The sequence below is a fragment of the Caretta caretta genome, chromosome 8, assembly GCF_965140235.1.
Source record: "Caretta caretta isolate rCarCar2 chromosome 8, rCarCar1.hap1, whole genome shotgun sequence".
NCBI lineage: Eukaryota > Metazoa > Chordata > Testudines > Cheloniidae > Caretta > Caretta caretta.
The window spans coordinates 71,204,007-71,227,440 of NC_134213.1; the positions used below are offsets into that span (position 1 = coordinate 71,204,007).

Genomic DNA, 23,434 nt, shown 5'->3' on the forward strand with positions numbered 1-23,434 from the left:
GGTCTTACTGTGTAGATACAAGGGACAATTTTGATAGTATGCATTTTCAGTTGTTGTGAAAGCTCCAAGATAGAGCCCTGCACAGATACAAAATTTTCATCCGCATCTGATCCATGATCCGCAAAAATAATCCACGGATATCTGCAGATTTGCAGGGCGTTAGATATAAAATTTGGATCGGCATCCGTCCATGATCTGCAAAAATGGCCCGCGGGTGCAGATATAAAGCGGATATCTGCGGATTTGCAGGGCTGTCCTCCGAGAAGATTGAATTAAATAAAAATAATCTCAGAGAGTAAAGAGTTTAAAAAACTAAAACAATAAGAAATACCAACTTTCTTTATTTGATAATCACCCACTTCTGATGAAGTGAGCTGTAGCTCACGAAAGCTCATGCTCAAATAAATTGGTTAGTCTCTAAGGTGCTACAAGTACTCCTTTTCTTTTTGCGAATACAGACTAACACGGCTGTTACTCTGAAACCACTCTTTAATGTTTATTATGAAATTTAAAACTGAAATTCCATTTAATAGTCATATTTCAATCTGATATTTTTGTAACTATTAGGTAACCTCTAAAATCCTTATAACTGAAGGATCAAAGAAAAACCGTCATCCTCCCCGTCCCCCCAAATTTGTTGACTTTGTGCACTGACGACATCCTTTGCGGGTGCTCAGTTCAATCGGTGTAAAACATCACTGAAGAAGACTGAGTGCTACAGCAGTCAGTTTCATCCCGCGACCCCCTTTGGGTGTCTTTCCTGCAGGGGCGTGGGAAAGACAATCATTTCCAACACCCAGGGAAAGCGGGCCACCTTGGGTGGTGGTATAAGCATCATGGGCGTGGGGACTCTGGCACAGGTGAACTTAAGACGCTGTGAATTCACGTGGATGAGACGGGCCCGTTTGAAGCTGCCACGATTCCTTCCTCCGCCCCGTGCTGTGCGGTACGAGTCTCCCCGAAGTCCCTTCCCCAGCAGTGTCACCTTTTGGGGGACGCCCTCTCGCCCCCCAGCCACGCCCACGCGCTGCCCGCCCCGACTCACAACGCTCCGCCGCGCCCTAACAAACTGATGCCCCAAGACCTTGCCGCTCCCTAGACCACCGACTGGCTGTGGGAGTGAGGTAGTCCTCTACCCCTGATTGGCTGTTGTGTCGGAGGCTGTCTTCTGATTGGTGGACAGGTGGGAGGTGTGGGGGTCGTAGTGGGGGCTCCCTCTCTTTCCTGTTTAAGATGGCGGCAGTGAGGGCGTTGAGGAGCTGCGGGCGGACTGCGGGGCGCCTGGTAAGGGGGGCGCCTTCTGAGCTGATGAGGGGACAGGCAGCGCGTGCACCCCCGCCTTCTCAAGTGCGCGGGCCCGCCGGGGAGCTGCTGCCTCTGGCACCTCCTGCCCCGCCTGAGCAGGGGAGAGAGGGAGGTCCCCAGTGGAGAGACCCCCGCCCCAGACACCTCCCCTTGCCGCGTAACTTTGGAGCTGTCCCAACCCACAGCCCCCGTCTCAGACACCCCAGTGCAGACCTGTTCCTTCCCACAGCCCCTGTCGCCCCTGTCACCCCTCTGCGAACCCCTCCCGGAGGCCATACCTCCTGTCCCAGATACCCCAGTACAGACCTGTTCCTTCCCACAGCCCCTGTCCCTGTCGCCCCTGTGCGAACCCCTCCCGGAGGCCATACCTCCTGTCCCAGATACCCCAGTGCAGACCTGTTCCTTCCCACAGCCCCTGTCCCTGTCGCCCCTGTGCGAACCCCTCCCGGAGGCCATACCTCCTGTCCCAGACACCCCAGTACAGACCTGTTCCTTCCCACAGCCCCTGTCCCTGTCGCCCCTGTGCGAACCCCTCCCGGAGGCCATACCTCCTGTCCCAGACACCCCAGTGCAGACCTGTTCCTTCCCATAGCCCCTGTCCCTGTCGCCCCTGTGCGAACCCCTCCCGGAGGCCATACCTCCTGTCCCAGACACCCTAGTGCAGACCTGTTCCTTCCCACAGCCCCTGTCCCTGTCGCCCCTGTGCGAACCCCTCCCGGAGGCCATACCTCCTGTCCCAGACACCCTAGTGCAGACCTGTTCCTTCCCACAGCCCCGTCCCTGTCGCCCCTGTGCGAACCCCTCCCGGAGGCCATACCTCCTGTCCCAGATACCCCAGTGCAGACCTGTTCCTTCCCACAGCCCCTGTCCCTGTCGCCCCTGTGCGAACCCCTCCCGGAGGCCATACCTCCTGTCCCAGACACCCCAGTGCAGACCTGTTCCTTCCCACAGCCCCTGTCCCTGTCGCCCCTGTGCGAACCCCTCCCGGAGGCCATACCTCCTGTCCCAGACACCCTAGTGCAGACCTGTTCCTTCTCACAGCCCCTGTCCCTGTCGCCCCTGTCCCTGTCATCCCTGTGTGAACCCCTCCCGGAGGCTATACCTCCTGTCCCAGACACCCTAGTGCAGACCTGTTCCTTCTCACAGCCCCTGTCCCTGTCGCCCCTGTGCGAACCCCTCCCGGAGGCCATACCTCCTGTCCCAGACACCTCAGTGAAGACCTGTCACCGACACCCCAGAGCGCCCCTGTCCCAGATACCCATGTGGACCCATCCCTGTGCCATAGCTCCTGTCCAAGACTCCCTTGTGCTGACTTGTCTCTTGCCATAGCCAACACCCCAGTGTGGTCCCCATGCCAGAGCCTCCCAGCTCAGACACCCCAATGTGAACCCCTCCCCACCCCATAACCCACCAGCCCAGACATCCCAATACAGATATTTCCCTACTGTTTCATATCTCTTCAATATACAAACATCTCTACAAGGAAATCCACATCTCAAATACGTATTCTCATAAGCCAGCTATACCCTTTTTTAGGTGAGCCTCACAGTTATCTGTCCCATTGTATCACCTATATATCCCACAGAGATGGCAACTCCCTTCATATACTCATACATCCCTATATAGAATCCTTGTGTTTGTGTCTTTGCGTCGCAACCGTGTTGTATGTGTAGCTCCTCAGAGCTGGAATAAGCAGCCTCATGATTTACTGAGAGGGGTTCAAACAGTCTGCTTTTAATAAAACTTGTAATCTCATCAATTAAAAATGTTTTTGCAAAATGCTCAGTATTTGCAACTGTCTATATTGTAACTTTTATTGAAGCGTATTGGTTTAGGATTATATGATTGTTGTCATTGTGTGGAACTTCACAAAAATGAAAATATCTCATGAGCTTTTCCAAATGAAAAACCATTTAAAAATCAACATATATCCTGCTTTGTGAGAGAAGTGGATATTTTTTGTCCCCACAGCATTTTATAAGCTATAAACAATTATATCCAGCTCCATCTAGTCACAGACCTATCAAGTTTTCCCTCTTATTTAGGATTCACTTAATAATACTGTAACAAAGGATTTTTGTGACAATTGTCAATAAACAGTTTAGCAATCAACCATTTTTTAGACAATAATCAACTCACTGTAATTGTCAAAGCATTTTGAAAACTCCCGCTTCTTGTTTCTGCATTGTCTTGTTAATCTTCCATCTAATCAGGCTGCCTGCTTTTCATATCCAGAGGAAAACTATGTTAAGGTAAAAGTGCTTCTTTTGTCTATTTGCATCAGAGAGTTATCTGGTCTGTAATTTAGCATTGCGTGTTTATATTGGATACCTAATTGCATGCATTTTCTCTTATTCTTGGAAGACATTCCATTTCTCTTCCTGAAAACATCCACTGAAAAGAGTCATGAGGGTTGTCAGGATTCAGTAAATATATTTTTACCTCAACTTATGTAATACAATTTTTATTTTACTGATTTCTATGAAGGCAGCTGTGCACTTTCAAATATAGAAAATGTATGCAAAACAAAATTTAAACAAGTATTTTTTTCAAAAAATTACTTGCCCTGAAGTTCAGTTATGTTCTAGTTCTGAGAGACTGCTGGGACAAGTGAGTTCCAAAAGTAGACATCCTCCACTGAAAGGCCCTACACTGAACACACTGTGTTCAGACTGGGTTTTGAGATTGAGTGCTTTGTAGTTTAATTTAACTGGTCCCATAACTTTAATTCAGGTCTGTAAAGATCAACAACTTGTATTGTACCTGCAAACTAACAGTCAACACAAAATTACGAGCACATGTGTTGTTTCAGGTGCCCCACATATGAAGAAAGTAGTAGCATTCTCCACTAACTGTAGCTTCCACATGGACTTAAGTAGTAACTTTAAGTAGAGTATATAATGGTAATCAAGACTGAAGGGGAATATGGCATCAACTGCTGTTGTGAAGCTAGCAGTGTAGTTTCCTGGACAGCCATAGATTGAGAAAGGTACAATAGGCCCCTGTGCTATCTAGAAATCTAGGAGCAAAACTGGGCCAACAGAACCATTCTGGAAATATGTTTAACATTTGCATGGGAAGACTGTTGTGTTACTGTAATTGTCAGACAATGGCAGTGTTGATATAAATATCGCTATGGGTATATCTTCCCTGTGCAATCAACTTGAGCTCTTACCCAGATTTTAGCCCGCACCCCCTTATCATCTCTATAGAAAAACTTGTGACCCAGGTTTGGAGGTGCTTCACCTCCGGGCTAGTTTATATGGCAGAGGGTATAGATTAGAATCTGCTGCTTTCACTTGGGCAGAAACCAGCCTGCTCTACAGAGAAGATCCAGGTCAAATCACTTGAGTGCTGGTAGTCCTCTAATACCCTTCCTATAGGGCCCCTCAAAGGACAGACAAGTTCTCCCACAGTTGACTGGGAAAGAATCTTAGTGTCTCAGCACAAAGAACCATGGATATGCCCCCAAGTACACACAAGTGAGTGCAGGAACAGAGAGGACACAGTAACATTTGTATGACTTTACTATGGAAACATTCAAACCCAGTTTAGGCTAACTCTGGTGTTCAGACCTGGATGCCAGTCAACCAGTAAAGACATACCCTGTGTGTCAAGCACTTGTTTTCATAAATATTTTCTGGCTTTAGCTAGCCTACAAAGCTTGTTTCCACTCAGTTTCTAACTAAGGCCCAATCCTATAAAGATCAGTGTATGTGATTAACATTCTTATATCTGTTGGATTATTTAAATGGTACACCTACTACAGGATTAATAGGGTGAATCTCTTATTTCATGACATAATAAATTATTTTGGAATTTGTTTAATAAAACAATAAATATTGCTATAATGATATTACGCAGTGAAATTACCAGCATTTTTAGTCCATGGATTTGAGCTGTTAAGAAAGGCACACCCTACTGTATAAAGAGACTACATGCTGGATGATTCATTTAATATGTTAATGCACCAAGTTTTTTTGTAAAGAATGTGTAGTATTAAAAATCAAAGACAGATTTCATTTAAACACTGCATTCGTTTTTAATTATTCCTAAAAATGTCAACTCAAGACAGGACTGAAAATCTTCTGTACCAAAACCAGTCTGTTTTTTTGGCAGTGACAGTACTAATTTACTATCTTCAATGGTTACCTAATGTTAAAATCAAATGGAATGCATTCATGAAACTTCAGATTTAGTGATAGTTCAGAGGTTTGAGGCTGCTGCTTGTAATCATCTATTCAGGTAAATTTTGAGCATTTTCCAGTTAGGGTTTTTATAAGGAAATAGAATTGTATTGTATGTTTTGAATGAATAAGCCTTATTGAGCAAACAATATGGCCATGATCGCAAGTGGAGAGATGTAAACGTAACCAAAAAAAATCGAAAAATCAAGGCAGAAAAGTCATTCACATTTTACTGGAATGTAATCTAACTTGCCATGAACTTTAAATGCTTTCATGAAACAACAGCTACCATCTTTTAATATTATTTTGCTGAATTTTTGTCATGAAAATAGACAGGAAGGGATATTATTGATAGGGGGAATTAGAAAAATACTCATTCTGGCTCAACAGAGACTGTCTCAGTAACAAGTAGCTAAAGGTAGCTGAAAATGACATTGGAATGTTGTAAGAGTTAGCCTGTGCAATGTAAATGTTGTTTCTGGAAAGGAAGGAAACAGTTATAGGTATTTATATATCAGATCAAATTATTTATACTAATATGCATAAGAAATACGCGAACAGTACCTAATTCAATATAGCATAGTATTCTGGGTTACCTTTCTTATGAAAGGTGTTACTTAAAACCAATCCTTTCCTAGTTTATGGGAGAAGTTTAATATGCTTTGTCTATAGGAAGTTAATATGCTTTTCTATTTGACTGAACTAAGAGAGGAAAAAATATTAAGTTAAAACACATAATTGCAAACTTTCCCATGCAGGTATCCTCTTTTCTGGATCCTCTAAGAAGATAATTTCCAAATTTTATAATCTGAGCCACTTGAGGTACATTGTAGCACCTGAGTTTTGTCTTTTGGTGTTGTTTTTAGGTAGCAAATCTCAGCAGTTAATTTATTTAAAGTTATCTTTGTTAGCTTTCTGGATCATTTTTAGACAACATAAAACCAGAATAAAAATTAAATAAATATGTTTCATACTAAAGTAGTAAACTGGTTTCTGCCTCTAAGGGCTTGATTTAACTGCCATTGAGGTGATAAAACACGCATTAACTTCAGTGGGAGCACTCTTGGCCCATAGGCATTTATCCAGAATTACAGCTTCTGAGACGACAATGCCTTTATATCAAAGAACTTTTCAGACTATTGTATTGACTCCTGAATTAGGTTTCTGGACTGAATATAATTTCAGATCTAAAGAAAACAAGCAAATTATACCCAATGCTAAAATAATTTAATAAAGTTGATGTTAAAGAATAATTACCTGAAGGTATGTGCCAATCTTAGATTATTTTAAATGGGAATGGAAAGGCAGTTGTTTGTGCCTTATAATCTCAATTACTTTCTAATTAGCACCTCAGATCAACTTGTGATTGCTATAAAGACAAAGGAAAATGTACAGATTTTTTCCCTCACATTAAGTTTTTTCCAGCATGCATTTTGCATATGAATATTTCAAATGGCAGTACTCGTGTTTAGTGTGTGTGTATGTAATCTTTGTAAAACATATGCCAGTTGCTTAGAGACAATAGCAGCTATATATCTGATGCCAAATCTTGTCATGATTTTTATCTAGTGATGACAAAGTGCTTGATATTTTGATGTCTTTGAACTCCCAAGTGTTATATTAGTAAAACTATATAAGTACATATGACAAATAAAGACTGTGCTAATTTAGAATCTGTATACTTTATAGAATGTTTTCAATTGTAACTTAAGACACCACCTTCTTAATACTTGAGATTTTTTTCCTCCAGATCTGTGTTCACCATATTAGATCATGTAGCAGTGTTCGCTTTATAAAGTCCAAATACATGAGCATATTTGACAAATCTGCATTCAAGTTTAGTCATCAACACAGATTGTTCAGAACATCTGCTAGTAAGTTTTTTTTCATATTTAAATAACTTACTTTACACTCCCGTTATGTTAGTAGTCTGTGATTTACATCTAATTACTAGTACATAATCTAGTGTATTTGTTGCATTGACATTTTTCTAGCTGGTATTTTAGATTTAATATTTAACTTGCTATTTTTGTCTGATTATCTATTTCAAGTTTCAAATGGCCAAATTGTCCAGTTTAAGCTCTCTGATATTGGAGAAGGAATTACAGAGGTGACTGTGAAAGAATGGTAAATTTAATTTTCTTACTAATATACTTAGAAATTAAAAATGCTTTAATGTCTACATTAATTATTAATAGATTGTGAATAACCTTTTTGTGTTACCTGTGTAGGCTTTTTTGAATTATGTTTGCCACATTTTGAAGACCCATGCCCTGTATAATCTGAGTTTAATATTCTATTGTTCTACCTCATCATGGACTGCTTTGAGGGAGAGTCCATTATTTAATTACAGCTGAAGGTAGCACTCTCTCTTCCTTCCACAATGACTGTTTTCAGGGTGCAGGAGGTTTAAGTTTGGGCCACATGTGTTAGGCTGAATTTTGGAAAGGAGCTTCTGCCTAGGAAAACCTCAGTTAGGCCCATAATTTCTTTTAAAATGGAAGAACCTAGCACAGAAATCGTTCCCAAAAACTCAATGGTAAATTGACTGAACAGAATTGGAGACTCCACTAAGGGGAAAGCAGCCATGGAATGCTTTTTGCTCAGTGTCAGCTGGAGGTGTACTTCACTTTTGTAATAGGAGATAGACTCTTCAACCGCAGAGCTTCCCTGTCACATATTCATGTTATCAGGATCAGACCAACCTGTGCTATAAATTAATGAAACTTACCTTCATCACTGAACATGAGGCTTTTAGTTAGAAATGGTTTGTATACTGTCAAGAGAACACTATTATATTTGAAGTAAAGTGATAGAACAAATGTATTGTGGGGAAGAATCCCAAGTCATGGTAACATTTTGCATATCAAAGATAGTTCTCCTGTCTATAGGCTGGCAAGAGGTATACAAAAGAATACATTCACAGTTTAAACAACACATTATATTATACTGTTAATTGTATTTGGGTTTATTAAAAGAATACATTGAGCCAGTATGATTTTACTCTCATGTGCTATGTAAGCCTATCTTTTCCCCCCCGTAGGTATGTAAAAGAAGGTGATAGTGTGTCTCAGTTTGATAGCATCTGTGAAGTACAAAGTGATAAAGCTTCTGTCACTATCACTAGTCGTTATGATGGCATCATTAGAAAACTCCATTATAATCTAGATGAAATTGCTTATGTTGGAAAACCATTAGTGGACATAGAAACTGATGCCCTGAAAGGTATTGTTAACACTTTTCCTCTTGCATATTAATTTATTTTTGTTGTCAAAACCATCCAGATATCCAGGGGAATTCAAGATTAAGATTACATTTTTTGCAGAAAATGAATTTAATTAAAATCTATAAAATTTAACTTCTGTATATAAGAAACTACACCATGGGTGGGGAACCTACAGCCCAGATCCAGCCCTTTGCTCATTTTCATCCGTCCCATGGGCCACACACGTTCAACTCACCCGCCGCCGTGTGTGTGTTAGTGTTAGTTATGGAGGCTCGGGGCTTCCCACCCGCAGCACTGGAGCTGTGAGTGCTGGCTTGCCCTCCCGCCGGGGGGGGGGAGGGGGAGCTCCAAGTTTTGGAACAGTTCCATACTGAACTCAGTAAAAATAAATTAGTGGTCCAGTTTTGCATAATATCTTTGTATCTGGTACCAACCTAGCTATGTTTTGTGGAAAGGGGAATAAAACTAAGTATTGGTTATCTTAGGGGTCCACCAGATGTCTTGTTGAATAATTATATTATACTTGTAAGGGTGAAATATTTTTAAGAACCTAGATGATTTACTAGTCTTAAGTCCTACTGACATTCAGAGTCACTGAGATGTTTTGTAAAATGTTACCCTAAATCTCTAAAGTGATAATCTCAAGTGAAACCACAATAAGGAAACATACTTGTGAAAAGGATAATAAAATCTATTTTATGTAAATTTATGATAGTCCAAATTCTATAATTTGGATTATGTACAATATGACGGTAAATATGCAGCTATTATTTGTTTTCTTTTCATGATGATGGCAAATGCCACAAATCACACAGTAGCAAAGTATACACTCTCCCCAGACTTCTGGCTTCCAAAGGTATTGGAGAGAATTACAATAACTTCTGAGCGGAGCAATATTTTAGAGAAATGTAAATAACTGCACCTCTAAACTTCAACACTCGGGACGGTTTCCTTTGTTGGAACCGTTGTTACTTGTCAGAACACACACACTTCTGAGCTATCTTTTATTTTAGGGAGTAAAATGTAAGGGATTAACTAGAATTTCAAATAAAATAATGACTGTTCAGTAATTTATTTAAATATCACATAGATACCTTAAATCTTTATTTGCAAATAAGCTTTTTTAACTTGATGTGGCATTAATCAGTTCAATAATATCTAACACTGTTGTGTATTTTTCAGATCCACATCTAAATGTATTAATTACATTTAAATTACTTCAGGTAAAGTGAAATACTCTACTAGCAGTATTACTGCCAAAAGAAAAAAAACTATGTATGTTTAAACACAGTTTTATCTCCATAATAATTTCGTTTTTTACACTAGAGTGGGCTTTATTTACTGTTCATACAGTCAGTTAGAGATTAGAAAATCCATAATTTCTTGAGGTTAATTCTCTTCCTGAGTATGTTTTTAAAAAATGACAAAACTGCTTGATTTGATCTAGTGATTGTTTTTAAAAAGTCCCAAAATGGACAGTTTTTCTTATAAGGTTTCCTGTGGTGTTTTGGGGTCCATCCAGACCAGTAAGGAGTTTTGTCACTACCTGCCTTGTAACTTGTGCTGTGCAGCTATGGGTTCAATTCCCTGACACCAGTAGTCTGCCCACAAGCATATGGTCTTAACTTGGCTCTCACCAGTGTAGTTATTCTTTGCAGAGAAGATACCAACAGCCCTCCCTGTCCCAAGTCTCCCCCAATAAATCCTCCCTGAGTTCTGAATTACCAGACTCTTGCACTGTTCCCCTCTGGTTCATCACCCCTGAAACCATGAACCCATTCTTCCAGTTAGCTCACTATGGCATACACGCTCCACACAGTTTGCACACCAGGCACCTGCTTGGGATGAAAATAAACAAAGTTTATTCAATAGAAAAACCACAGATTCAAAGATGAAATAGTAAGGAACAGCAAACATATATACAAGTTACATAGAAAACATAAAGACACAACCTCAAGCTTTTCACTTTCATATCAGATAAAATCCCTTTTCTAATAAGAGTTACTTGTTGCCTTAAACAGTTTCCCAGCCTACCTGTAGGAGGGATTGAGACAGCACTTCAAATTCTGGATGATCTTCAGTACAAACTCCTTCCGTTTTAAAAGTCACTACAGATATTCAAAGTGGAGAAAACTCTCTCCTTTCTTAGTTTCTGAAGACTGGGTTTCTTTTCACGTTCAGGCTGTTCCCATTTGCTTTGATGATTCCTCATTGTTTACTCCTGGGCTGGACAATGGCCAGGTGTATGCAGTGTAGTAGCCATGTCAGTCCCAAAGAGAGGACAAGGTGGTGAGGTAATATCTTTTATTGGACCAACTTCTGTTGGTGAGAGAGACAAGCTTTCAAGCTACACAGAGCTCTTCCTCAGATCTGAGAAAGATACCCAGAATGGCACAGCTAAATACAAGATCAAACAGATCAAGATCTCTAGATCAAGACCATTCAAGGTGAAGTGACTAGGTGCTTGAAACCAGTCTCTTCTGGTTGGGGAGGTAGACCCTCCCTTCCGGAGTGCTTAATCACCCTGTTGTGAGGTGATGCTGAAGTTGAACCAGAGTTACAATTACAATTTATATCTATATCTCTATATCTATATCTGTCTCTATGTGTGTATATATATCTATATTTCTATGTATGTATGTATATATATATTCATAACTATAACCTGTATACATATCTCTGTTTTAATCAAAACCACTTTGAGCAATGTAGTAAAGTTAAAGCAATTTTTATATTATTTTCAGATGTAGCCTCAGAAGAGGATGTTGTTGAGACACCTGCTGTGTCTCATGAAGAACACACACACCAAGAGATAAAAGGCCACAAAACACTAGCAACCCCTGCAGTCCGTCGACTTGCCATGGAAAACAATGTAGGTTTGTGTTCTGTTGAAGCCAGCTCTGTTTTATATCCATTCCTTGTATATTAGTCTGACTGTATCTGGGAGGGCAATAAAACTCTAGTGTTATTGAAAGCTGGTGGTGAATTGCCAGGGAACAGCAATGAAAAAAGTTGTTGATAAATGGCTTGCTTCAAATGAATAGTGTTTCACTGTTGAAGCTGTGAACTGCTTGTACATAATATTTCTTCCATATGAAGAAAGTACCTTTTAAATCATCATTATTCTGCCTTAATATACATATGTAATTAAGGACACACAAGGTCTTTCAGAAAGTTTAGATAGTGTTTGAGCAGATACTAAGTCACAAGGAGGTGTTAACCTGAGGAATGTTACTCGAGTACCTGTAACATTTTCGTATTTATAATCCAGTTACAACATATAATTTCTCTACTTGTGCTATATAGCAAAAGTTCTATAGTTTGTTATATACTTTTCAGATTAAACTGAGTGAAGTTGTTGGAACAGGGAAAGATAACCGCATCCTTAAAGAAGATATTCTCAATTATTTGGCCAAGCAGACGGGAGCTATTTTACCTCCATCACCAAAACCTGAAATTATCCCACCATTACCAAAATCGGAGACTGCACCAGCTGCTCCAAAGGACAAAGGAACTAAAATTCCTATACCCATTTCCAAGCCCATCGTGTTTGCAGGGAAAGATAAAACTGAGGCTGTGACAGGTAAAAACATAAACACAATCATGATGTAACACTCATAGTTGATATAACTTCTAAATAATTAGTCAGTGAATGATAACATTTAAATTGATTCTCCTATTCCCATTGACGGAGAGGCAGCTTTCATTTTGTAATCACACTAGTGTGGGGAGACAATGAGAATCGGGAAAGGTAAGTGTGCTTTGCAAAAAGGAAGAGTTTGAAATAATTTTTCAGATGGTGGTCAGACAGGGTTGTCAGTGTTCTTCTCTGGCACTGTGTGGTTTCATCATGTTCTCTGCTAGTAGCATCGGGCTGTGGCTTTTACCTGTTCATTTTAAATTCTGTTTTTGTAACTGTGCATTATGAACATCTAAAAACATTTTGTGCAAAATTTTGGAAATATGTACTCTGGAATTCTTCAAACAGTATTGTGAATACTATTCCTATAGAAATCATTATGTAATTTATTAACAGGATCAACGAGTAGGATTGTTTATATGTGATGTAATCAGTCTTGCCATGTAGAGCTCCCAGTCTAAGAGGGGCACAGATAAGACAAAATGCACTGGGAGAGCAAATTGCATTTTGTGTTTTCCTCGGTTATATAATATTGGCGCTAGAAAGGATGAAAAGACTGATGTAGCTTAACGTTTGTGAGTCTTGCACACGTGGTTAGCCTGTAGGAATGATCTAGAGGCAGATGCTAGGATACGGAGATAATTCCAAACATTTGGGACAGCATAAATTCATTACTGAAGTTATCGGGTACCTGCTTCAGACAAGAGTATAACAAGAGTCTCCCCGTCAATATTTTCACACTCATGGTAAAATTCCTATTGTATACAAAGAGACAAGGTGGGTGAGGTAGTGTCTTTTATTGGATCAGCTTCTGTTGGTGAGAGAGACAACCTTTTGAGCTTACACAGAGCTACTCTTCTTCAGGTCTGAGAAGGGTACTCAGAGTATCCAGTTGTATCCAGTGCTATTTTAGTAGCTCTTGGTGTAGTACTAATGTTATTTGGTGCCCAAGCACAAATGATCATAAGTAGATTCTATCCCAACTTTTGAAAGAAAGATTTATAGTTTTTCAAACAAAACTGAACATTAGAAACTGACTAACTCTAGAGCTTCTAAAAGCTTTTTATTGATAAAAGCATTGAATATTTTTCAGGTTTTCACAAGGCGATGGTAAAGACCATGACTGCTGCACTGAAGATTCCTCACTTTGGTTATTGTGATGAGATTGACTTAACTCAGCTCGTTCAATTGAGAGAAGAATTGAAACCTCTAGCACAAGTTCGTGGAGTTAAACTCTCCTTTATGCCTTTCTTCATAAAGGTGAGTCATAGCTGCATTTCAGAACAGGATTCCTGATGGCATATACACCAAAGGGCATAGTGGTGAGGAAGGAAAAACTCGCTTTTCTTCTGCATTTTTTTCATTTAGTTTCATCCAGCTCTTTTCATAAATTGTCTTTTTTTTTTATCGCTCTCATCATTACAATCAGCAACACACAAAAACCCTCTGTAGTTCTACAGTGAGAACTCTTCTTGCTCACAGTAACCCATTCCCTTTACCTATCTAGGTACTTGTATGGATCTCCAGAGTATTTCAAAATAGAAATTAGAGTAACCTAGACAAACACTTGATTGCATTCTGGATATTACAAGCTCCCTGAGGTACACTCATCCTGTCCCTTCCTTTCTCCATTGGGTGTTAAGAGTATTAAGAGAGCCCTTCGTGTTAATATTGTTTTTTTTATTTAACAGGCAGCTTCTCTGGGATTATTGCATTATCCTATTCTTAATGCGTCTGTGGATGAAAACTGTCAAAATATCACATACAAGGTTGGTGCAATTTATGAAAATAATCCTGTGCCAAAGAAGTAATGCTCCTCCAAGCATCTAATAGGGCTCTTTTTCAGTACAAATAAATTAACTTTTTTTTTAGTGGAAAAGGGACAAAAAACAGAGCCCAAAGCAATTCTTAAGTACTGTGATGGAAAATGATCCGTACACCACCACCTGTATCTAATATCAAAATAGATTGTATGGAGAGGGCAACATTCATGCACTTGATGCTATTTATATAGCACCTGCTAAGAAAGACATGCCACTGCTAGCATATTAGCAACCTGATCTCTTGCTCTTCTTTCTGACAAGGGGCCAAACAGTCCCAAACCATAACCCATAAAAATTTAGGGGTAGAAATGTCTTGTTACTTTGGCAATGGTGACACTGTTCTATCTATCAACCCTGATGTCTTAAATAAGTCACCTTTCTATTTAAAAAAAAAAAGGATTTTCTTGGTATGACAGAAAGCAGGAAGCTTGACTTGCAATATATAAAATATAGGGAGTTTGTGGTCAGGGCTATGCAGAATACACATTTTGCATGGATTTATTTTGTGCTTGTGAAAGGTGCTGGGTTGATGGTCCTGAGGACTGAACTCCTATATTTACAGAAATGATACAGCACAGGTGGCAGCAGTGCAAGCTTCCCTTGTACTGTCTTACCCCACATCTCTGAGACCTACTCTTTCTGAATCACTTGAGAGGATGAAAGGGCAAGTTCAGTCTCTGTTTCCTTTAAATTCATGGTCTCACTGCTGAGACTGCCAACATGGGTGATAGTTTTTACTGTTGTGATGTGTGCACAGATTTGTTAACAGAATAAAGAGTTCATATTTCCAAGGGGATGTTGAACTCAGGATCCTAAATTTCCTAGATTTAAACTCCCCAAAAACAGTTTGGAGGTTGCCTTTACTGTTCCATAATTGTATGGAGAGTACCAAAAAGACTTGTCTTTAAAAAATTCAAATCTGCATAGAGTGTGGTTTATTCTGAACAGAAACTTCCTTTGTGGAAATACTGAAAACAATATTTTAGCACTTCAGTTTGTATAAAATAAAGCTAATTCATATTTCCTTTTTTTGCATTAACTTACATATAACTTATGGTTGGTTCGTGAAACTTACTGTATTGTAACTGCATGCATTGTAGGCTTCTCACAACATTGGAGTTGCTATGGACACCGAACAAGGCTTGATTGTCCCTAATGTGAAAAATGTTCAGGTCTGTAGCGTGTTTGAGATTGCTTCTGAATTAAATCGCCTTCTGACCTTGGGCTCTGCAGGCCAGTTGGGAACAAATGACCTCACTGGGGGAACATTCACTCTCTCCAACATTGGCACAGTGAGTTAAAAATAAAGGTTTTATACTGAAAAAAATTGGTTTAAAAAATAACTACTACCTGTTACGTTGATAAATATGTAATTGTCAGAAAAAAGTGTTTTCTCTAACAAATATTACAATACAGCAGACAAGAAACATGCTGCTGCTGCAAATGGGCACTCCAGGAATATTCTTGAGCTAATTTTCTTGGTTTCCCTTTTTAGATTGGTGGTACCTATGCCAAACCAGTGATACTACCTCCTGAAGTAGCTATTGGTGCTCTTGGAAAGATACAGGTACATGTATGTTGATCTAACTACAAAGACACGGGTGTTTGTACTGTAGTAAGACCATGTTCAATTAAAACTTTGCATTTAGTCTACCTTCGATACACTAGAACCTCAGAGTTACGAACACTTCGGGAATGGAGGTTGTTCGTAACTCTGAAATGTTCGTACCTCTGAACAAAACTTTATGGTTGTTCTTTCAAAAGTTTAGAGCTGAACATTGACTTAATACAGCTTTGAAACTTTACTATGCAGAAGATAAATGCTGCTTTTAACTATCTTAATTTAAATGAAGTAAGCACAGAAACAGTTTCCTTACATTGTCAAATTTTTTTAAAAATAACTTTCGCTTTATTTTTTTAGTAGTTTACATTTAATACAGTACTGTATTGTATTTTTTTGTGGGCGGAGGGGTGTTCGTCTCTACTACTGCCTGATTGCATACTTCTGGTTCCAAATGAGGTGTGTGGTTGATTAATCAGTTCATAACTCTGGTGTTCGTAACTCTGAGGTTCTACTGTACATTGTTCTTACTGAAAGCATTTTTTGTACAAGATGTGGAAGGAGGACACCATGTAAACTTTGTAAATGAATTCTTACAATGTTTTTATAGATTTCAGAGTGGTAGCGGTGTTAGTCTGTATAAGCAAAAACAACAAGGAGTCCTTGTAGCACTTTAGAGACTAACAAATTTATTTGGGCATAAGCTTTCATGGGCTAAAACCCACATCATCAGATGCATGGAGTGGAACATACAGTAGGGAGGTATAAATACACAGCATATGAAAAGGTGGGAGTTGCCTTACCAAGTTGGGGGACAGTGTTAACGAGGCCAATTCAATTTAAGTTGGAAGTAGGCAGTTCTCAACAGTTGACAAGAAGGAGTGGAAATCACTTTTTTAGTGTTAATAAGGCCAATGTAAACAAGGTGGCCCATTTCAAACAGTTGACAAGCAGTTACTCCTCGTTGTTTTTACAAAAACTAATTTCCCCTTGCTAAATACTCACCTTCTTGTCAACTGTTTGAAATGGGCCACCTATATTCTGATATTTGTAGGGGTTTTATAATACCATCTTTGTTCAGAAAGAATACTGCAGGGTTTCAAACCAGGAGAAAACTTGAAACAAATTGCTTCTGATATTTAAGTTTTGTTATGTGATCCAGAGATATAAGTCTATCTAAGAACTTTTTACAGTCAGATAAGTACATTCGTTAGTGTAGACAAGCAAAAAACCAAAACAGACACCCTCCCCTCTTACATTCAGTGGATAATACTTTTCATATATTTCCCCTATGCCTTTTTGAACTTTTAGGGAAGGTTTGGGAGGCATGTGTCACCTCAGTACCAAAGGTTCAATCAACTTCTCTAGCACAGTGGTCCCCAGACTTTTCAGGGTCATACCTCCCTTACCCCTGTCCGCGCCCTCTGGGTCAGGGAGTGGGACCGCAGCTCCCCTGAGGAGCTGGAGGGGACGCGGACGGGGGTAAGAGGGCCGAGGCTTGGGCTGCAGCTTGAGGCGGATCTGGGACCAGGACCAGGACCAAATGTTCTTTCATGACCCCTCAGGGGGCGCGCCTCACGCTTTTGGGACCGCTGGTCTAGCAGGATAATTTGGAGTCAGGGAGGAATTATGATAAACTCAGCAAGGTTGCTTAGGAGTGGTAGGTGGTAATTCTGTTTGAGACCTACTACACAAACAATTGGGGGGAAATCTGTATTCTCTTAATAGAAATACTACTCCATATCTACTCTAGCAATTGTTAAGAGAAGAATCATGTTTGTATAGTTTCTCTTTCATCAGCTTCCTGTTTTCTTCCCTTCTGTTCTTTCTAGGTTCTTCCCCGATTTAATGGTAAAGGGGAAGTATTTGAAGCACAGATAATGAATGTGAGCTGGTCAGCTGATCATAGAATTATTGATGGAGCTACAATGGCCCGTTTTTCTAACTTGTGGAAATCTTATTTGGAGAAGCCTGCTTCCATGCTGCTAGATCTTAAATAAAGAAGACTAATGCCAGAACACATCCTTAAACTTTTGGGGATTAAACTCAATAATTATAAAAGCTAGCTATGCTAGCATATACCCGTTAGTACTTTTCTTATTATATTATGTGGTTGAAAGGTCTCAAGAGCCTATGTCAGTCGATTGATAACCTGTTCCATTCTTTTCAGTTAAAATGAGTAGTTCTGTAATTTATTCTACGGGAGGCTGTCATACTTAATAGGTCATGATGTGACTTCAAAATGTGATGGGGGGAAGTATTTAGTGCCTGACTGTGATAATATGTGCTGACTGCCACTAAGCTGGCATTACCGAAATATAGTTATCTACATGTCTGCAGTACTTCTAAACTGCTTATTCTGGATAGAAGGGAAGTTACATCACAGTTATTCCTGGTTGAAAACAGGAATTTATTTTAACAAATCTAATGGAATATTTCCAAGTTCCTGAAAGAAATTATGCAGAAATAATGTACAAATAAAATGTCTTTATGATTATCTTTAACGATGTCCAGTGCACTTTTTTTTGTTTAATGGTGCTAATGTTTCCTCTAGTCCTCGTAAACATAGAAAGTTCTTAGCACAGGTATTTAGTATCAAGTGACAATGGAAGATGACAATATCCCCAAAAATTTACTTAGAATCATAGAATCATAGACTATCAGGGTTGGAAGGGACCTCAGGAGGTCATCTAGTCCAACCCCCTGCTCAAAGCAGGACCAATCCCCAATTAAATCATCCCAGCCAGGGCTTTGTCAAGCCTGACCTTAAAAACTTCTAAGGAAGGAGATTTCACCACCTCCCTAGGTAACGCATTCCAGTGTTTCACCACCCTCCTAGTGAAAAAGTTTTTCCTAATATCCAACCTAAACCTCCCCCACTGCAACTTGAGACCATTACTCCTTGTCCTGTCCTCTTCTACCACTGAGAATAGTCTAGAACCATCCTCTCTGGAACCACCTCTCAGGTAGTTGAAAGCAGCTATCAAATCCCCCCTCATTCTTCTCTTCTGCAGACTAAACAATCCCAGTTCCCTCAGCCTCTCCTCATAACTCATGTGTTCCAGACCCCTAATCATTTTTGTTGCCCTTCGCTGGACTCTCTCCAAATTATCCACATCCTTCTTGTAGTGTGGGGCCCAAAACTGGACACAGTACTCCAGATGAGGCCTCACCAGTGTCGAATAGAGGGGACGATCACGTCCCTCGATCTGCTCGCTATGCCCCTACTTATACATCCCAAAATGCCATTGGCCTTCTTGGCAACAAGGGCACACTGCTGACTCATATCCAGCTTCTCGTCCACTGTCACCCCTAGGTCCTTTTCCGCAGAACTGCTGCCTAGCCATTCGGTCCCTAGTCTGTAGCTGTGCATTGGGTTCTTCCGTCCTAAGTGCAGGACTCTGCACTTATCCTTATTGAACCTCATCAGATTTCTTTTGGCCCAATCCTCCAATTTGTCTAGGTCCCTCTGTATCCTATCCCTGCCCTCCAGCATATCTACCACTCCTCCCAGTTTAGTATCATCCGCAAATTTGCTGAGAGTGCAATCCACACCATCCTCCAGATCATTTATGAAGATATTGAACAAAACCGGCCCCAGGACCGATCCCTGGGGCACTCCACTTGACACCGGCTGCCAACTAGACATGGAGCCATTGATCACTACCCGTTGAGCCTGACAATCTAGCCAACTTTCTACCCACCTTATAGTGCATTCATCCAGCCCATACTTCTTCAACTTGCTGACAAGAATACTGTGGGAGACCGTGTCAAAAGCTTTGCTAAAGTCAAGAAACAATACATCCACTGCTTTTCCTTCATCCACAGAACCAGTAATCTCATCATAGAAGGCGATTAGATTAGTCAGGCATGACATTCCCTTGGTGAATCCATGCTGACTGTTCCTGATCACTTTCCTCTCATGTAAGTGCTTCAGGATTGATTCTTTGAGGACCTGCTCCATGATTTTTCCAGGGACTGAGGTGAGGCTGACTGGCCTGTAGTTCCCAGGATCCTCCTCCTTCCCTTTTTTAAAGATTGGCACTACATTAGCCTTTTTCCAGTCATCTGGGACTTCCCCCGTTCGCCACAAGTTTTCAAAGATAATGGCCAATGGCTCTGCAATCACAGCCGCCAATTCCTTTAGCACTCTCGGATGCAACTCGTCCGGCCCCATGGACTTGTGCACGTCCAGCTTTTCTAAATAGTCCCTAACCACCTCTTTCTCCACAGAGGGCTGGCCATCTATTCCCCATGTTGTGATGCCCAGCGCAGTGAAACTTCCTGCACAGTTTCAGAATATTTACTGGTATCCAACAACTCTTTGTAATAACTCTGTAGAACTGACTTGCACCACACTCTGGTAGGCTGAAAGTATGTAGAATTGTTTACATACTCTTAAGACTTTTCTTCTGGGAAGCAACAACCTGCAAAAACTGCTTACCACCATTGTTTATAATTACCATAACCTAGCCAACAGCTATGGTGCTCTAAAAGACTGTCATCACCTTGCACATGACAGCTATTTTAGCCCATGAAAGCTTATGCTCAAATAAATTTGTTAGTCTCTAAGGTGCCACAAGTACTCCTGTTCTTTTTATGACAGCTGTTGTTTGTTCAGATACCAAGGTGTAACAGATGAATATTTGATATGAAATAGAATCTGTGTAAACAGAGCATAAGAATTAGATAAATCCTCTCTAAACTCATATGCAAGGCAGGCCGTCAATAGGATTGAGGTTTTCACCCCCAGGACAAATAGCATATATGTTGTTTTAGGAGAGTGGGAATGCTGGTTTGTAAATAAGATGCAAAGAAAAACTGTTGTGTACGTGCACTTTCCAGAGAACGTTGAGTTGCAAAAACAATACAGAATCATTGTAATGTAACCAAACAATCTGGGGATGTCAAAATGGACATTTCATAAGAGACTCATCTCCTCTCTGGAGGGTACATCTGGCTGAATTCCTTTGTGGATAGGGCCCTGTGGTGAGTAGCTATAAGTAACCTGAAAGGTGTAACTGAGGGACCATGAGAAGGAAGGGGGGGAAGATGCAAGACAGTTGAGACTAGAGACCCAATCCCTGATGTGCTAACTGCTTAAGGGGGCGAGGAAGAAACTCTAAAGCTGTGGGGAGAGGATATACACCAGAAATGTAAGCTGCTACTCATGTTCCTATGCACGCTGGTTTTTATCTGCATTAGCTTTTGCAGTGTAAGGCAAGATTCGTTTTAATCTGATTTTTCTATTAATAAAACTTATATCATGACAAGCTTTGTGCTTTTGGATCTTTTTATTTGGGAATTTCATGCAGACAATCCTGAACAGGAGAATAAACCTTCTACTTCCTATTTGAGATCACAAAGAAGCAGTGCTTGGAGTCTACCTCTCGTGAGACTTATCAAAAGGACACGGACTAAAGGCTACTCACCATCAATTGTATTGCTGTAGTGCTGCAATCCAAATGAAGCATGTGAAAAACCTTATGACCATGGATGAGAACCAAATTGAAGGGCTGAAGGAATGATACAACATGATAGGTGCCTTAGAAATACCTTACATAGATTAAACTACTCTGCCAGCAAAGGCAGCCAGATTTCTATTTTTATCTGTCAAATCCTTAACAAAATGGGCAGTCTATCTTCTGCAATCATCTCTAATTATCTGAGTAGTTAATTAAATCAGGAAGGAAACTGGGAAAGTTTTCAATAACTAGATTAGAGAAAAATCTTAGAGAATGAAAAGTGAGTACAGTTGGTATCTTTAAAAATGGATGTGGGGGGAACGAACAGGGATCAGGGGGTTGGTGATGGATTATGGAGCCTTTTACCTTCACATGGAACCAGTTCTAATCTGGCCCAGGTTGGTAGTGACAGGAAATCATGGCCATTTGATGAGGATTTGACATAGTGGTTATGAATCCACATTACAAAAACTGTCTTCACAAGCACTCTTTTGGGCAATGTCATTAAGGAGGACATCGTTTTACTGATTCTATTTCAAACAGTGATCTGTGGTTTCTGTCCCGTTCTTCAGACAGCCCTCTCTTGGGATCCAATGGGCTGTGGGCAAGATAGGCAGAGCTGGGAACCGGGTGCACAATTCCCTTAAGCCCATTGGGAATCAGTGCAGGGGTTAGACTTCACAGGAGGTCCCAGGGATGCCTGAGGTTGGGACTGTGCTTTCATGGAGCTCAAAGAGGGGGGCCCCTGAGCCAGCGTAGGGGCACAGAATCTCTGGGGATAGACCTCTCCAGAAGCCATGTCTGAGATGTGCTCAGCTCTTGGAGGATCCATGAGGTTGTGGCCTGCTTCTTTTTTGAGGTAGAGAGACACAGACCACTTCCCAGAAAGGTCACCTTTAATATTTATCAGATGGAATTGTCATGCAAAGAGGAGCACGGTCAAGTACTGCTTGGGTGGGAGTGTAGAAGGGAGGGACAGCAGCATCCCCTATGCAAGTTCCCCTTTCTCCTGATCCTGTGGAAACCTCTGTGCAGGTTCTATGAGCTGTTGGGATTTCTGACTGAAAAGGGAGCGGAGCGGGAGACCAATCCCCACAGCATCACATCCCTTTATTTCCACTGGGATTGTGAAGCCTAATATAGTTATGATCTTGTCATACTGGTCGTACACTGGTTTTCTCTTAACTTAATGACATCCCTATTCCCAGAGAGCGAGACCCATGGTCCCAGAGAATAGCAAAACTCTCCTGAGAGAACTATACTGCCTTGGGAAAAGCAGATGGTCATCAGAGAGCTGTGTGTCCTGTGATTCATACTGATTTCAACAAAGCCCTCATTTTAGAGCAGTGGTCTCCAAACTTTTTGGCTCGCACACCCCCAGGGTGACCTGCCTGAGACGGAAGAAGACTGGAAGACCTGCCGCAGGCGCGCCACCCACGGAAGAAGAATGGAAGACCTGCTGCAGGCGGGCCACCAGAGGGGAACACCAGCCGCGGACGTGCAGAGCTGCCGCCAAAGAAAAAAAAACGGTGAAGGGCCATCCGGCGGCACTACTGCTGCTGCGCCCCCCCTGGAATAATCTCGCGCACCCCAGTTTGGAGACCACTGTTTTAGAGGACGAACTTCTGCCTGTACTAATCCAAGCTCCCATGATGGATCATACCTACAAGGTAAAACTCAGTTTCCTGTGCAGGTTTTTCCTGCATGGAGGACAATATGGCCCTTTATGAAAGTTTTTAAAAAAAACCCCAAAACCAGCAAAAACAAAACATCTCAAATTCTTCCTTCTGCATCCAGAAGCACTGAGTGAACTACTTCTTGGTTCAGTACTATCGCTGTTCAGCGGGTACCCTGGACTTTATTGTGAAAAGAAAGAACTGCATAGCAGAGTGTCTGGGAATTTCACAAATGTTTAAATTTACTACAAGTGTAACTGAGCAGAACAATATAAAGCAACCCTTTTTTCTTCCAAATATAGTGCATTTTAGGGTTTAATTTTGCTTTATAATACTTTTCACAGTAGCCAAATATTTAATATTTTTCTGTAACTGTGTTATTTGCAGCAAAGCATTGCCAGTATAAAGCAAACTATTGTCATTCTAACTCTAATCTAGTTTGTTTAGATTTGTGTTATTTGGCATAGCAAATATATTAACTGGTTCTTTTTGATCACAAGTATTGATATTTGTGTTTGTTGTGTTTGTTTATTCCATAAACAGTTTACACA

General features: G+C 40.7%; 1 protein-coding gene across 5 annotated transcripts; it reads left to right on the plus strand.

Moving 5' to 3' along the window:
• The first annotated feature begins 1,203 nt into the window (after positions 1 to 1,203).
• Positions 1,204 to 18,246, plus strand: DBT (dihydrolipoamide branched chain transacylase E2). Of its 5 annotated transcripts, XM_048861318.2 has the most exons (12): positions 1,216 to 1,284; positions 3,519 to 3,557; positions 7,243 to 7,366; positions 7,544 to 7,619; positions 8,536 to 8,717; positions 11,463 to 11,590; positions 12,058 to 12,301; positions 13,452 to 13,618; positions 14,050 to 14,127; positions 15,282 to 15,473; positions 15,677 to 15,748; positions 17,575 to 18,246. In XM_048861318.2, the coding sequence occupies exons 1-12, from the start codon at positions 1,234 to 1,236 to the stop codon at positions 17,740 to 17,742; spliced, it is 1,521 nt and encodes a 506-aa protein (XP_048717275.1). In that variant the 5' UTR covers positions 1,216 to 1,233; the 3' UTR covers positions 17,743 to 18,246. The 5 variants fall into 5 exon arrangements, with proteins under 5 accessions (XP_048717276.1, XP_048717275.1, XP_048717280.1 ...); XM_048861319.1 differs by lacking the exon at positions 3,519 to 3,557 and having other exon boundaries at positions 1,204 to 1,284; XM_048861322.2 differs by lacking the exons at positions 1,216 to 1,284; positions 3,519 to 3,557 and adding an exon at positions 5,454 to 5,550.
• The last annotated feature ends 5,188 nt before the right edge of the window (positions 18,247 to 23,434 follow it).